Source organism: Lutra lutra, chromosome 12, assembly GCF_902655055.1.
Source record: "Lutra lutra chromosome 12, mLutLut1.2, whole genome shotgun sequence".
Lineage (NCBI taxonomy): Eukaryota > Metazoa > Chordata > Mammalia > Carnivora > Mustelidae > Lutra > Lutra lutra.
In genome coordinates, this window is record NC_062289.1 from 41,606,775 (window position 1) to 41,622,796 (window position 16,022).

General features: G+C 38.2%; 1 protein-coding gene across 4 annotated transcripts in view; it reads left to right on the top strand.

Annotated features, from left to right (window-relative positions):
• Window positions 1–12,807, top strand: part of DSC2 (desmocollin 2) — a 35,739-nt gene extending 22,932 nt beyond the window's left edge. For 2 of the 4 annotated variants that reach the window (XM_047698042.1, XM_047698041.1), the window contains exons 12-17: window positions 5,395–5,622; window positions 7,604–7,840; window positions 8,196–8,320; window positions 9,548–9,805; window positions 10,465–10,510; window positions 10,597–10,730. In XM_047698042.1, the coding sequence (XP_047553998.1) occupies window positions 5,395–5,622; window positions 7,604–7,840; window positions 8,196–8,320; window positions 9,548–9,805; window positions 10,465–10,500 (884 nt within the window). In that variant the 3' untranslated portion in view covers window positions 10,501–10,510; window positions 10,597–10,730. Of the gene's footprint in view, window positions 1–5,394; window positions 5,623–7,603; window positions 7,841–8,195; window positions 8,321–9,547; window positions 9,806–10,464; window positions 10,511–10,596 lie in introns of all 4 variants that reach the window. The other 2 variants (XM_047698040.1, XM_047698039.1) reach the window with 1 other exon arrangement.
• Window positions 12,808–16,022: the final 3,215 nt, after the last annotated feature.

Sequence of the window (16,022 nt, forward strand, 5' to 3'; positions counted from 1 at the left end):
TTTTTGATGCAGTGTTCCAAGATTCACAGTTATGCACCACACGCAATGCTCCATGCAATCCATGCCCTCCTTAATACCCACCACCAGGCTCAGCCATCCCCCCACCTCCCTCCCCTCTAAAATCTCCAGTTTGTTTCTGAGTCCACAGTCTCTCGGTTCATCTCCTCCTCCAATTTCTCCCAAGTCACTTTTCCTTCCCTTCCCCTAATGTCCTCCATGTTATTCCATATGCTCCACAAGTAAGTGAAACCATATGATAATTGACTTTCTCTGCTTGACTTATTTCACTCAGCATAATCTCCTCCAATCCCATCCATGTTGATGCAAAAGTTGGGTATTCATCCTTTCTAGTGGCTGCATAATATTCCATTATATATATGGACCATATCTTTATCCATTTGTCTGTTGAAGGGCATCTCAGCTCCTTCCACAGTCTGGCTCTTGTGGACATAGCTGCATATATTTCCAAAATGTATTTCTCCCCAGAAGATATAGAGCAGTTGAAAGGTTTGCTGTAATTTATTAACTCATGTTTGCTTCCTAATAACACCCTCAGTTTTATGTAATTATAAAATAATTTAGTAATAGAAATACTGGAAATGGTAATTTTTAAAAAGTAAACAATCATTGAAAATTGAGAAAGTTACTCTATTCAAATTAGCTTCAATTTATCTAGTCATGTCTTTTAAAATATTCACTTTGGCAGGAGAATTCATTGCAACAGAGAACATGCTTGTTGCCTGATAGTGCATTCCTAGAAAACTGTTCTGTCTTTTTACAGGAAACTCTCAGTATACTTAGGGATTAAATTCTGACTAAGGACATTATTTAAAAATAATCATAGTCATGATTAATGGTATATTATAAAATTTGAAAGACAAACACTGTGAATCCATAAAACCATATGAAAGATAAAATATTCTGTGAGTCCTACAAAATGGAGAGGAATATGACCACAGTGGTTATGTATGAGATCTATTTAGTGCATGACATACATTTGACTTCAGTGCCTCCATAAACTAAGTATGTTAACTACAGCAAACATATGTTATTACACTATAGCTTACAACATTAGAGTTTAGAAGCAATTTTGGAAGATGTTTTAGGTATTTCGGTTCTATCTAAATGAATGAGAAATGGTTCCTATCCATTGATTGAATCAGTAAGGTTGTAGTTATTATTAATTTAACTTTGATTAATTAAAGACTGTCCTTTAAGGCCTCAGGTTCCTTTGTCCCTTTGTCAGGACATGCTTTTTGGTCAAAGGAAAGTGAAAAAGAAGAATAACATGAAAATCAAATCTGTTCTGTTTACATTTTTAACAGAGCTTGGCAAATGGTTTGTTGATAGATCAGATAAATTTATTGTCCGGAATTAAGAGATTTGGGATATAATTTTATTCTACATTCTCCTTTGTTGCAGAGGAGATAAAATAATTGAGAGGTCAAATATTTGTATGGCACTTAGATGAGCTAATTATCCTTGTGGTATAAAATAAATGCATCATGGGGCCCCTTCCCATTCATTTCTGTTGAAGAGGGTAGGGACTGAATGTTACCATTTATTTTATGAACTCAGATCATACAAAGGGGTTTTTTGCTTGTTTGCTTGTTTGCTTTTTCTGTTTTTATCTTTTTCTAAAATCTGTGCTGACTAATTTCCTTTGGACCCTACCACCTGCTTCCTGATGAAAGATGGTGTCTCGTGAGCACAGACGTTAGGTCCATTCTCACTTCCCGTCCTCCTGCTTCTCTATGGCACTTGCTTCCTCTTTCTGAAACCCTCTTGCAAGGCATCTGTGTATAAATTTTTTCACACTTTTCTCCTGGTCCATATGCTTTCTGGTACCACCTTCTGCTCTCCTGAACACAGCTATTTCTTCAACTTTGGATTCAATTTCTCTCTTCTTCTCAGTGTCTTCTCAGATTAAACTCTCTTGGTAGTGTCACTCAGGTGTGTCCTCTATATAGCTCAGTTTTAGATTTTTTTTAAAAAAGATGTTATTTATTTATTAGAGAGATGGAGAAAGAGCACAAGTAGGCAGAGCAGCCGGCAGAGGGAGAGGAAGAAGCAGGCTCTCCGCCCAATAGGGAGCCCGATGTGGGGCTCGATCCCAGGACCCTGGGATAATGACCTGAGCTGAAGGCAGTGGCTTAACCCACTGAGCCACCTTGGTGCCCCTTAGGTTTTTATCTTTGTTGGATTATTCCAGCTTTGGGGAGGAGTGTGTTTTCAAAATTTTTGAAACATTGAACAGGAGGGTGCCATGCACAAAACTCATGAAACCAAGGGTAGTTCACTTTCCATGACTTCATATTTGGAATTAGTACTTACTCATATAGAACCGTGTTAATATTAGAAGGTGAGCATTGCATGCCTACATTCCAATGAATTAGAGCGTTATTTATTTAATCAACATGAAAAACAGAGCTGTGAAATACTGTGAATTAGATGTCTAAGATCTTCGGTTTAAATATTGTACACTGATATGAATCACAGTGCCTCAAAAAATGGAGTGTACTGTACAACTGTAAATGTTTAATGGAAGTGAGGTTCAGACATTTAGCACAGTAGTGGAGGAGCAGACGTTGTAGAGGTCAATTTTTAAAGACAATGCAGTCAACCAGGCTCAGTCAGGAAGCCATGTGCTTTCAACTCTGTGTGCGGATCCAATGTCAAGAAATGTTCAAGACATTCCACAGTCCCAGTTTTCAGAGAGAGCTAGAACAGAGCACACAGAGAGAGAACAGAGATGTTGAGAGGTGAAACATATGTTGCCCTCTGAAACATATGACAGGTAGATAAAATACAGATTTCCCTGCTTCCTTTGTCTCCCTTTCCCTTCTCTTTTTTTAAGTTGTCCAAAATGAGAGATTGTTGCATTGTTTCCTGTATCTCATTCCTTCTCTCCTGGTTCCCTTTTCTTCTTGCTGGTGCACATTCTTTACTAGTTCTTCCAAAGTTGTTGTCTAGGGGACAAACCCTACCCATTTTATTCTGAAAAATATTTCAATGTCATTCTCCTGCTTGATTTGATCATTTGACTTGATGTAAGGTTTTGAGGTAGGTTCTTCTTTCCCTCAGCACTGTGAGGGGTCATACTCCATTATCTTCTGGCATCTCATGTTGCTGAGGCAAATTTATCTACTGTCAATCCCATTATTGTCCATTTGTAGGTAATATGTCTAGGCAACTTTTTTGGCTCCCTGGGTTGCATTTTATAGTGTTAATACAGTGTTTATGGTGTGAGCTTATTTTTATTTATGTAGCACTGCCATCAGAATATATTTTTAAAAAAATCCTTACTTCTCTTTAATTCTGGGATATTTTCAGCAATTGCCTCTTTCAATAGTGCTTCCCTGCCATTCTATTTATTCTCTTCTTCTAGAATCACTATTAAAGGAATGTTGTTGTTTTAGTTCTACTGGAATTTAGGCTATAATTTCATTGCTCTTGAAACAGTTACCCCCGTTTTTTTTTAAATGTCTTTGAAGATACTAAATATACATGTTTCAAAGATGTCTTGCATAGATTGAATTAATCTTCAGTTGGGTGGTTTTTCTTGGTTTTCCTTTTAACATTGCTCTTGTGCATTCTGGAATTTCAATTTGCAAGCTTGTATTACATGGGAGGTGTCCAGTTTGATTTCTCCTTTTGGTTTCTTCCTCTCCGCTTTACCCCATAGCAGTCTTGTAGTAGCTGCCACTTTGTCCTTTTCTTTTCTTTTTTTTAAGATTTTATTTATTTATTTGACAGACAGAGATCACAAGTAGGCAGAGAGGCAGGTTGGGGGGTGGGGAGAAGCAGGCTCCCTGCTGAGCAGAGCGCCCAATGCGGGGCTCGATCCCAGGACCCTGAGATCATGACCTGAGCTGAAGGCAGAGGCTTTAACCCACTGAGCCACACAGGTGCCCCTGTCCTTTTCTGGGGCCCGCATTTCAGAACCAGGTCTCCTTGTCCTTGATGACACTGCCCGTATCACAGGGCCTGTCGCCTTGGTCCAGGTTATGACCCCAGGGCTGAGCCTGGTCTTCCAGCTTTTTCAGGTTGGCAGCTTTACATAAGACACAGCCCCAGACAGCAGGTGGCATAGGTTGGTTTATCCTCTTGTCCATCGCTGATGTCCCAAGGCCTCCTGATTAAGCAGAAAGAAGTGATCTAGAGGCAGATGTCCTGATTTGTGTTCAGCTTCAGACTAAATAACTGTGTTACTGATTTGGGGCCTGGACCCACATCTCCTTCATCTTTGAATCCCCTAGATTTTCTAGTACGGTGCCCTGTACAAAGTAGTTATTCAGTAAATTTTTATTAGACATAGAGACCGATGTTTTCCTTAGGCTACAGCCATGGGGATTAGTTTGGTTTACAAGTGATTTTCTACTTCTGGAGTCTTTTTACCCTTCAAACGTTTCTAGGTACTGTTTTGTTCTCATCTTCTAAATGCATATCTTCTCCCTTTTGGTTCCCCTGCTCCAAAACGTTATGCACTTTCTATATGCATATGAAATTCCGGGCTCCTGAGGTTGGCTTTCGGGGACCCTTAGCTCTTCTCTGCGGTGTCAGTTCCAGCCAGTCTGCCTTCCCCCCTCATTCTGTCTAGAACATGGTTATACATACTGTGCTTTCCCACCTTCTCAAATATCCCTGTGCTTGTAACTATACCAGAAGCGCCCTCGGTCATATTTTCTCCTTTAAAAAAAAGTCAGTCAAGGGGCGCCTGGGTGGCTCAGTGGGTTAAAGCCTCTGCCTTCAGCTTAGGTCATGATCCCAGGGTTCTGGGATCAAGCCCCGCATCGGGCTCTCTGCTTGGCAGGGAGCCTGCTTCCCCCCCACCTCTCTGCCTACCTCTTTGTCTACTTGTGATTTCTGTCAAATAAGTAAATAAAATCTTTTTTTTTTTAATTTTTTATTTTTTCAGCATAACAGTATTCATTATTTTTGCACCACACCCAGTGCTCCATGCAATCCGTGCCCTCTACAATACCCACCACCTGGTGCCCCCAACCTCCCACCCCCCACCCCTTCAAAATTCTCAGATCGTTTTTCAGAGTCCGTAGTCTCTCATGGTTCACCTCCCCTTCCAATTTCCCTCAACTCCCTTCTCCTCTCCATCTCCCCTTGTCCTCCATGCTATTTGTTATGCTCCACAAATAAGTGAAACCATATGATAATTGACTCTCTCTGCTTGACTTATTTCACTCAGCGTAATCTCTTCCAGTCCCGTCCATGTTGCTACAAAACTTGGGTATTCATCCTTTCTTTTTTTTTTTTTTTTTTTTTTTAGTAAATAAAATCTTTAAAAAATAAAAACAAAACTATTTTTTTCGATGTACAAGTTTCCTAGTAAAAACCCAGAACATTAAAAAATTCATATTTTTACATCCAATTTTCTAGATGGGAGAACCTGTACTGGAACACTGGGAATTATACTTGAAGATGTGAACGATAATGGCCCCGTGATACCAAAACGGACAGTAGTAATCTGCAAACCCGTCCTGGCATCTGCGGATATTGTTGCCGTCGATCCCGATGAGTCTGTGAATGGCCCGCCCTTTGACTTCCGTTTGGACAGTGATGCTGATTCAAACATAGAAAGAAAGTGGAGATTGAGAAGAATTAACGGTATGTGAATGCCGTTAATACCAGCTTAGTTCTTAGTCTGTACTTCTGACTTTAGCCATGAGAGGATCTATGGTGACAGGAATGATAAAAATGAAGAGGCCCTCTCTCAGCTCTTAACTCCTCAGAGGGTTCTGCGTCTCCTAACTGAACTACCCACGGGCCCTGAAGTCTTGGTCGCCCAGCATTTCAGCTTTCACGACTTGAGATCTGCTATAACCTGAGGGGCTTTTCCTTTGAAGTGTCCTTGAATGTGAATTTCAAACCCATGCTTCCAAGGAATATTCCTCCATTTTCTTTTATGACAAACTAGAACACAAAGTTGTAAGCCAAGGGAAGGGGAACAGGAAGGGAAAAGGAAAACAAGGATGTGTAGAAGCTATGGTGACAAGTTAAGGCCCTGTGTCCCGAATCCTGCTCTGTGAACTGACAGCATTTTCAGTCTTTTTAATAATATTCCTGTGTGTGTGTGTGTGTGTGTGTGTGTGTGTAAGGTTATCAACTGTTCTTTCTCGGGAAGAACTAACCTTACTTTTAGATTTTCTCCATTCTACTGATTTGATGTCATAACATCATTTCCTTTTAGATCGTGTGAAAGGAGGTAGTAATTTTTTTAAAGGTGTTTATTTATGTATTTATTTGACAGAGAGACAGCCATTGAGGGAGGGAACACAAGTAGGGGTGGGTCGGAGAGGGAGAAGCAGGCCTCCCGCTGAGCAGGGAGCCCGATGCGGGGCTCAATCCCAGGACCCTGGGATCATGACCTGAGCTGAAGGCAGCCACTTAACGGACTGAGCCACCCAGGCACCCCAGTAATTCTGTTTAATATTCCTGCTTTGTACAGTAAACATTGGCAGGCTTATGTCTGTCAAAATTTTGTTGCTTTTAAGTTCTACTCATCTGTGAAATAACCCCAAAGTCTGGGAAACACCAAGTTAGGAACATATTCCAATGAGTCTTTGAAGTCAAATAGACTAGGTTAAATGCCGGCCCCACTGATTATTAGTGATGTAAATATGACGATGCTATTTATTCTCCTTGGGCCTTAATTTACTTATATGTAAAATGGGATTATTTGGGGGGAATAAACAAGATAATGAAAGCATCAGACCATGGCACGTTATACATTGTAAATTTTGGTTTTGTTAGTCTTCTTATTTTTAACACATAGACTTACCAAGTTAACCATGCTTTCTTCTAAAATGGACTTATCCACTGATTCCTTTACCCAAACACCCAAATTTATATTTGAAGCTTCAAACAACCTAATAATAAATGGGACAGTTAAATGGAGAAGTTTCTGCTTTAGAATGGGCACGTGGCATCAACATTCAGAATAGTTATATATCTTTGGATCTATACCCAAGACTGAATTGGATATTGACCTGGATATTTTCTACCCTAAAAAAATACATCAGAACTATAAAGTGTACAGTTGGTCCCAGGGTCCTATAGGATTGTGAGATACTACAGCATCAAGACAACTCACACATACCAGTGTGTTCGAGGTCAGCCGTGTTCTAAGCTGTCAGAATCAGTCTCTGACAGTGAGTCACAACTTTATATCTGTTTGGCACAATATATGAGAACAGAATAAAGGGAAATATCCAGAATTTCAGATTATTGCTCTCTGATAAACTATGTATATAAGAAAATTGCACTGAATGGTGATATTAAAAATTTTCGAAGATATGCGTGCTTTAGCACCTATTACTTGTGATAAGAAGGGTTTGTTTATGGACAGAAAAATATATTATTATAAAATCCAAAGGACGTTTATGTAAGAGGCAGCAGAGAGAAACTTGGATATGCAGTATGTTTACCGTTGCTGTAGATGAGAACTCATCAGTCCATTTACATTCTCAGTCCTGTAGCCTTTGTGCCTTCCCATCAGGAAGGCCTATTTGTCGGGAAATATGGCAAATATCCTAACGCTAGAAGAAATTAGTGACATTCTCTATCACTCAGTTTTATTTTCTTTCAGATACGGCAGCTCGTCTTTTCTTTCAGGAGGACCTTCCATTTGGAACATACCAAGTACCTGTCAGAGTTACAGATAGACATGGCGTGTCGCTCATTACTCCACTAACTGTTAAGTTATGTGACTGTGTTACTGAAAATGACTGCACGCTTCGCACTGATCCAAGGATCGGCCACGGAGAAGTGAGACTTGGAAAGTGGGCCATCCTTGCCATATTGTTGGGCATAGCCTTGCTCTTTTGTAAGTCCCTTCACCAACTTGAATAACAGCCTTTACGATAACTTTAAAGACGCATTCTTAGAATCAGCACTGCTACCTGTAGCTGTTCATTTGTATATAGTTGTAGTTCTACTTAACACAATTACTGAATTTATTTATTGAAAGCACTGTTCTTGTGTTATTGCCACACAGACATAAAATTCAGTGCAGAAACATGGCAATTAGCACGTCTTTGTGGCATACCAGCTTAGAGCAGACTTTCTCCACAAGCCACCATATTTATATTTTCTGGAAAGCTGACTTTGTGTGAATCATCCTAAATTCATAACTCCATATTGTTTTATGATCAACTGAAGTAACTTCTCTCATCCTCTAGGTATCCTGTTTACCTTAGTCTGTGGGGGTACCAGGGCAGCTAAGCAGCCCAAAGTATTTCCTGATGATTTAGCCCAGCAGAACCTCATTGTGTCAAACACGGAAGCTCCAGGAGATGACAAAATAGTAAGTAGTTTGTTCTTTTTAAAATAAGTACAAAGGACAAATTGGCCTAACCAACTATAATTATCTTTTCTGAGAAAAGTTCTTTTGAAATCAGGTAACTGACAATATATAAAATTTCATCCGTTCTATGGACTAGATAAATGATGTTGATTCTCTTGATGATACGTGGCCTTTCAATGTGGGCATATAGTGTTACTTAAGAGTTAAAATCCTTTAGCATCTCATTATTATTTCTACTTAAAATGTTTCATGACTTCAACTTTAGGTCCAGTCTTTTTTATATATTGAAACTGCTGTTTGTGTTGTAAAAATATTTCATTTAATTATTCACAGATCATCAGCATAATTATTTTAATTTTTTTTTCTGGCAACAGCAATAAAATGACTACGAGCTTTGATCAGTGTGGGAAGAACTTTAATGGAGTCCTTCTGGTTCTAATATGGGTTAGAAAGAAGCCTGAGGTCAAACATGAAATGACAATGCTAGCAAGCGACTACAGAGCTCCAACTTTGATTTCTAACCTAGTACATAGATGAGGGACTTGTAAATTTTCTATGGAAAGCATAATGATGATAAGAACAAGAAAGATTTAGAAAACAAAAGTCGTTGACATCTAGGAAGGTATTGGAAAAAAATAAAACTTAAGAGTTTCCCACAAAAACGCAGCATAGAAAGTTAGTGCCCATAGCTTTGTTGTTCTTATTTTCCCTGCTGATTTATTTTTCTTTATTGAGATCACAGGACTTATTATTGTAACTAAGATTTTTATGGCAACTCCTTTTTCTGTATTTTTGTTTTAGTTGAGGGGAACGACATTAGACACAATAAAAATACTGATCGCCGTTTCTGTTTCTTGTTCTAGTCTACTTTAGTCCCTCTAGGTAAAGGAGTGAATTTAAACCAAGCAGGGTAAATTCACATGAGATGTTGATGCCAGAATCCTGATTTTGAGCTTTGAGATTTTGGAAGGATTTAAGAAATGAGCTTGTGCAGTATTCTAAGAAGTTTTTAAAGAAGGAATATACATTTAGCTTTCTGGATTTGTCTCAAGGTGTAGACCAGTTGACATCTGCAATTTGTAGATGCATTGGATGCTGTACTCAGGATTGCCAAGACAGATTTAGTTCTTGCCCTCAGGGAGCTTACCTTCTAACACAAAAACGTAGGGCATTATCTGCATGTTGTTGTTGCTGTTCGTTTCTGTATGCAAATTGTTTGCCTTTCAGTGTTCCACCAATGGTTTCACAACGCATACTGCGGGCAGTTCTGCTCAGGGAATTTGTGGTACCATGGGATCAGGAGTGAAAAATGGAGGGCAGGAGACCACTGAAACGGTGAAAGGTGGACACCAGACCCTGGATTCGTGCCGGGGAACTGGGCACCATCACACCCTGGATTCCTGCCGGGGAGGACCTGTGGAGGTGGACAACTGCCGATATACCTACTCCGAGTGGCATAATTACACTCAGCCTCGTCTTGGTGAAGTGAGTTTCCCTGAGTGTCCTACAGATTTATTTTAATTTCCTTTCAGCTTTCTAAATTATTTCAATTTAGTGGCCTGACCCTTGTTTTCAGTTAATTATTAATCTATTAATTGTAAAGTTGTTTTTCCTAATTTTGATTTAGTAATGCTCAGTATTAAGTGGAAATTTACTTTTCCTCTCAGTTTGTTTCGTATTTCATTCTTATAGAAATAATGTTAGATGATACTTAGTTATTAGATATGAAATATCCTATTTATTTGGTATAAGAACAACAGAAAAGAATTGTTATCCCAGTTTATGTGTTTTTTTTTAAATATACAACTTATCTGTACGATATTTAAATTATTTTTTTCCATGATTTTGTGTTAATATTTCCCATGTGACAAATCTTTATCTTAGAAAACAGAAGTGTGGTACAAGGCAATTATAGCCTTATGGTCACTAAGCCTATCTGGAAAGATCTGAGCCCACCTAAATTTGGGTTCAGTTTAATGGGTGCACCTCACTTTTGACATGATTTTGAAAGGGAAACTAATGATCACCTAACCTGAACCCTCGTATACTTGCTGCCACATATGTGAGTTTTTAGAGACATGCTGTAGAGTGAATTTATAGATGATTTATGATATAGACCAATCATGTGCATTTTTTATATGTAGGAATCCATTAGAGGACACACTCTGATTAAAAATTAAACAATGAAAGGTAAATCAAAGCCATTATTTTTATGTTAGTAAGTTTTGGTGTTTAAAATAATAATAATAAAATATATTGTGTTTCTCCTCTGGCAGAAGGTGCAACTGTGTAATCAGGATGACAAGCATAGACATGCTCAAGACTATGTCCTGACGTATAACTACGAAGGAAAAGGATCGGTGGCTGGTTCTATAGGTTGTTGCAGTGAACGACAAGAAGAAGATGGGCTTGAATTTTTGGATCATTTGGAACCCAAGTTTAGGACACTAGCAGAAGCATGCATAAAGAGATGAGTGTGTTCTGATAAGTCTACAAAAGCCAGTGGCTTTATCTCCCTCCCACCCGCGCTATTTTCATTACAGCCCATGTTTTTTAAAAAATTGGATATGCTGTTTCAGGTTTTCCCCTCTTTATTTCTGGTATCTCTTTAAACATATGCATATTTACAGAAAAAAGCTGTAAATATGTATACAAATCTCCCAAGTTTTGCATAGTTATTAATTAGTTGTCTTCTACCCAAGGAGACCTACAGATAGAAAAATTAAAGAAGTCTGTGTTACTGTTTACATTTGGGTATAATGACAATAGCCAATTTACTGTGCAATCGAATGTAATGAGTTCAAATGCGTGTCATACACTACTTAAAGGATAACCTAATAGAAAATTGTAGAGAACTCGCTTTAACATTAATTAGTTGTTGGTACGGTGCTTGAAAACTGCTATTCTCCTAAACATTGTAATGTGTGTATATTGCATCCTTGATAATGTTTTATTCTTAGAACATTACCTTTCTTTCTAATGCAAAGGGAGCGTCCCAACCAGGCATTGACTGGTGGTAATACAACTCCATTTTGGTAGAGTTTAGTTTCTGTTTTACTCTATATAAAATCCTGTGCTGAATCTACGTTTCTCTGTTAATCTACCTTGACAGCAAAGTTTAAGTTTAAAAACTGCTTTAAGGATGTGTTTTTACTTCTGCAGGGTTTTGGTCCTTGGTCTCTCTCTCTTTCTTTCTCTCTCTCCCTTTCACTCTCTCTCTTTTTTTTTTTTTTCTCTTTATTTTTAAAATTTCTACTTGGGTTGGAGAATCTAAATATTTTAAAAAGCCACTTTTCTTCTAAAGTGAGTGATTCTGTTTGTGTTTTATGTAAGTGTACTAGTCTCTGTTTTTCTTGAAATCAGTGTGATGCTGACGTTACTGTTTCAAGTATCTTGGTCGTTGCTTCGTTATTTCCTCAACAAAGGAACTTTAACTTTGTCATTGAAACTACAAGTAAGTAATGCTTTTATTAGATGCAACATTCTGTTGCATGTTAAAATTAGAATGTGGATAATTAGTATATAATAGTGTGTTTACAGTTCCTATCTTCAATGCAAGGATATGGTTTTTAAATGCGAAATAATGACGGTTTTTGAAATAAGCTTTGAGGTACAGGGATCGTGAAAGCTCTCCAGGAGTAAGTATTTTATAACTTTTTAGATGAAATGGCTAGTCGTATCTATGTGTTTAAGACGTTGTTGTTGTTGTTGTTGTTGTTTTCATATTTTAAAATTAGAGTTTTTAACAAATATAGAGTGGGCCAAACTATGTATATTTTGAAACAATAAGACAAAATTAAACTGAACAGCCAACCAAATTCCAGGCCAGTTTTCACAGCTGATTTCAATGAATTTTCTATGTGTACTAACTACATGAACATTTTAAATGTATTTTTGATAGTAACAATTGTTAATAATGTGCCTATCTTAAATTCACAAGTCTGCCTTATAACAATTACTTTTAAAGATTAACACTGGGTAATTATTCCATAGTCAATTTTATCATTTGAATAGTTTTATTATTGTTCAGTCAAAAATACTGTTTCTCAAAGTTATTTTAAATAAATCCTGTCTACAATGTTGTGTTTTGCTAGTTATGAGAAAGTAAACCAAGTAGTTTCAAAATATTAGTTTAAGTTTGTTAATCATGTGCCCGATATGACCTTATAAGATTTTATTTGTCTTACTTTGAGCAGTGAGTTTATTCTTTAGAATTGTGTTCTATATTTTTTAGAATTTTAGTTTGATGTGGAGAGATCATTGGTCCATTGTCATCACCACATGTACATAATTTTGCTATTCTAAAGGTTGTCATGCTATGGGATATTGTTTAAGTTACATGGTTTCTCTGTGTCCGTGTTTTGTTTTGTTTTTTTTTTTTTTTTAAATTTCATCATAAAATGGGGGATAATAGTATAACTCCTTTCCTAGGGTGGCTATAAGACATTTGAATAAAAAATGGTTTTTAAGCATGAAATTCATATAGAGTTGTCCACCTAAAAGGCACTCCTATAATACTAAATGATTTAATTTTTTATTTTATTTTTTGAAAAAGATTTTATTTATTTATTTGAAAGAGAGAGACCCAGGGGGAGAGGGAACACAAGCAGGGGGAGTGAAAGCGGGAGAAGCAGGCCCCTGCCGAGCAGGGAGCCTGATGCTGGGCTCCATCCCAGGACGCTAAGATCATGACCTGAGCTGAAGGCAAATGCTTAACCAACTAAGCCACCCAGGTGCCCCACTAAATGATTTAAAATACGTCACATGTACAACCCAATTCATACTAACAAAGATCAATTAAGAAAATAGAGTAATTGAAAGCTGTTTTTTTTTTTTTTTGCTTTACTTTAGAATGTCTGTCAGTTGAGAATACGTCTCTTCATAATGATTACCTGATGACTGAGTCTTATCTATCCAATGGTTCAGAACAAATATTGCAAAGATTTCTGAAGTATCTACAAAGGATTGCCTAATCTGAAATACTGTGAAACTATTTAGTTCCAATTGGGTGGAAAGCAGAACATCTACGAAAAATGGGCACTAATTCTAAAACACTATGAAAGTTATATATGCTTAAGATTCTTCCTGCCATGCCCTTCCTAGGCTTCTCTCCTAGCTGGAAAGGTTGCTTTTCTCAGAGACAAGCAATTGCTTGCCTGGGGAATTTAAGACAGTTGGCCTTCTTCAGGGTAACCCTGAAAGTACAAAGACTCCAGAGAGTGCCTTGATGCAAATCCCAACACCACCCTTACTAGCTGTGGGATTTGAGAAGTCACTTAAACTTTGAGTCTATTTTCCTCCACCATATGACCTTTATTTGCGGGGATTTTAAGAGTCCATTTCATAGTTTTGTTGTCAGAGTTAAAAGAGTTAATTCGTTAAAAGAATTGGCACAGAAGGATCACTCAATATACATTAGCTGCTGTTATTATCATAAGAGAAGGGAATGCCTTAGTTGGGATAATCATAGCTTTGGTCTCAAGTCTCATTGTACCTTACAGCTGACATCTTACCATGATGTTCCCATTCGTCTTTCCCAAAATCCTAACTGCCTTTTACCTGTGATGGCCTTTTGGGAACTAGATGGCTCATAATTGTTTCCAGGTCTCTCCTTCTTGGTATTCAGGAAGCTACATCTTATCCATAAACCACAAATCAGTGTGATAAATCTTGAGACTTAAATGAAAAACAGATACAATTTCTAGTCACCAGATTTTGCCTCCTTGAGAGATTTCCTAAGAAATGGATGGAGCTACTTCAATGAGGGAAGTACTGTTAGTTCATTGCATACAATCATCTAATGCCTTCCCCATATAGCCATGTAAGGCCTTCCTAATAAAGACTGTGCTGGTATGAGAAGGTACATGATGAATTAGCTATTCTCCCCACCCACACACTATACTGTAAGACAAAATATGATATAGTTTTGAGCTGACGTTGGAATGGTCCAATGCCTGGAATGGTCCCATGCCTGGAAAATGCATCATATGATACCTGCCATGTAGTAAATACTCAATACAATTAAAAAAAAAATTCCAGATGATGCAAAAGAACTGTATTATTCTAGTGAGTGAAGTTGTGTTTCCACTACTCCCAAGCCAAGTGTCCGTGAGCATGAGGACCCTACCTGTTGTCCTCCATTCCTCTTCATATGTTCCTCCCACCGGTATCCCAGCTCAACTCCTTGGCATCACTCAGCTTCAACAGTGGTGGTGCCTCCAATCTCTTCCCTCTTCCATCCTTCTCCCTGCTGTCAAAGAACAAATAGGATCATGGCATTCTCCTGCCTAAGGGCCTGCTATTTTAGAGGATAAATTTGAAATGCATATCACATTCTAATACCAGTTCTCCTGTAAACCACCCCCTCCCCCAACACACACACATTCTCTTATCTTGTGCCTTGCTCCTAACCAGGCCTTCTTGTGCAGTATCTCTACTCATTATCCATTTCTTTCTTAAAAAATAGAACTTTTAAAAAAAATTTAGTTAAAAACCATCTCCCTCTAGCCATATGACATTTATGTGTCTAGAGCACATGGCTATAAATTTTCACTTACAGGTTATAGGTATGTGTGTATGCATTCGTACATGCATGGGTGTGTGTGTGTGTGTGTGTGTGTGTGTGTGTGTGTGCATGGATGCATGTGTGTGTGTGTGTGTGTGTGTGTGTGTGTTATTATATGGAAAAGTTACTGAAGATAAAGGTGTTCCCATTTGTATGCACATTGAACTCTGGCCGTCAATGCATTCTGATGAGCCAAATTATATTGCCCAGGTCACAAAGGGAAAACAAAAGGAAGATTACAAATAAAGTTATTTGATTCCTAGCAAGCTACCTAACTTTCCCTTGACATAAATTTTCTATTAGAGATGTGATGTATTTTAGATTCTGCATTGAATTCTTTTTTCAGTGCTGGGGCATTGAATACCTAGAACAAACATTTGCATTTACTACTTAGAAAGTGAGGTGATGAGGTTTTGGAATCCCTGTGGTTGTGAGAGTGGCAGATCCCTTGTCTACATTTTGGTTCAGTTTAGCTAATTCCTTCCTACCTCCAACAATTGTCTGACTTTCTCAGAACTAGCTACACCATGCTGAAAGTAGTCCTCAAAGGTTCTTGTCATCGTCACCACTGTGTGCCCAGCATATAGAACAGTAGATTTTCCATATGTTTATTGAAATATTTTTTTGTGACCATCTTCTCATCATCAGCATGTTCTAACACTAGTGAAAATAAATTTTGCTAAAGGGCAAACTACCTTCCCGTCCCTGAGGAAAAGCAACTAAGACACACTTATATCTTAGAAATTCAAGAAATGATTCTTAGGGTTTGCCAAATCCAAGTTAATTATTTATAAATTTGAGAGTCAAGCCTTGACTCAAGAAGTATCTTGAGAAAGCAGAAGCAAGAAAAGTGCAGATCTCAGAGCTTCCTCTGACTTAGAGTGGGACATCACTCTGTAACAGGACACCATGGTGCTCAAGAGCATGGCCAGGAGGAAGTTGAGAGTGGAAAGAAAAAGACACTTGTAGCTTTGAGCCTGGGAGACCGTGACTCTACCGCACTGTGAGCTGGTAATGTGGCCTGAAGATAATACAGAAGACAGAGACGCCTGTTCTGCTGTTTTAAGGAACAGACCCACCCAGTGAATGGCGGACAAAGCTTAGTAAATAACCAGTCAGCTATGCTTCTGGGTTTTT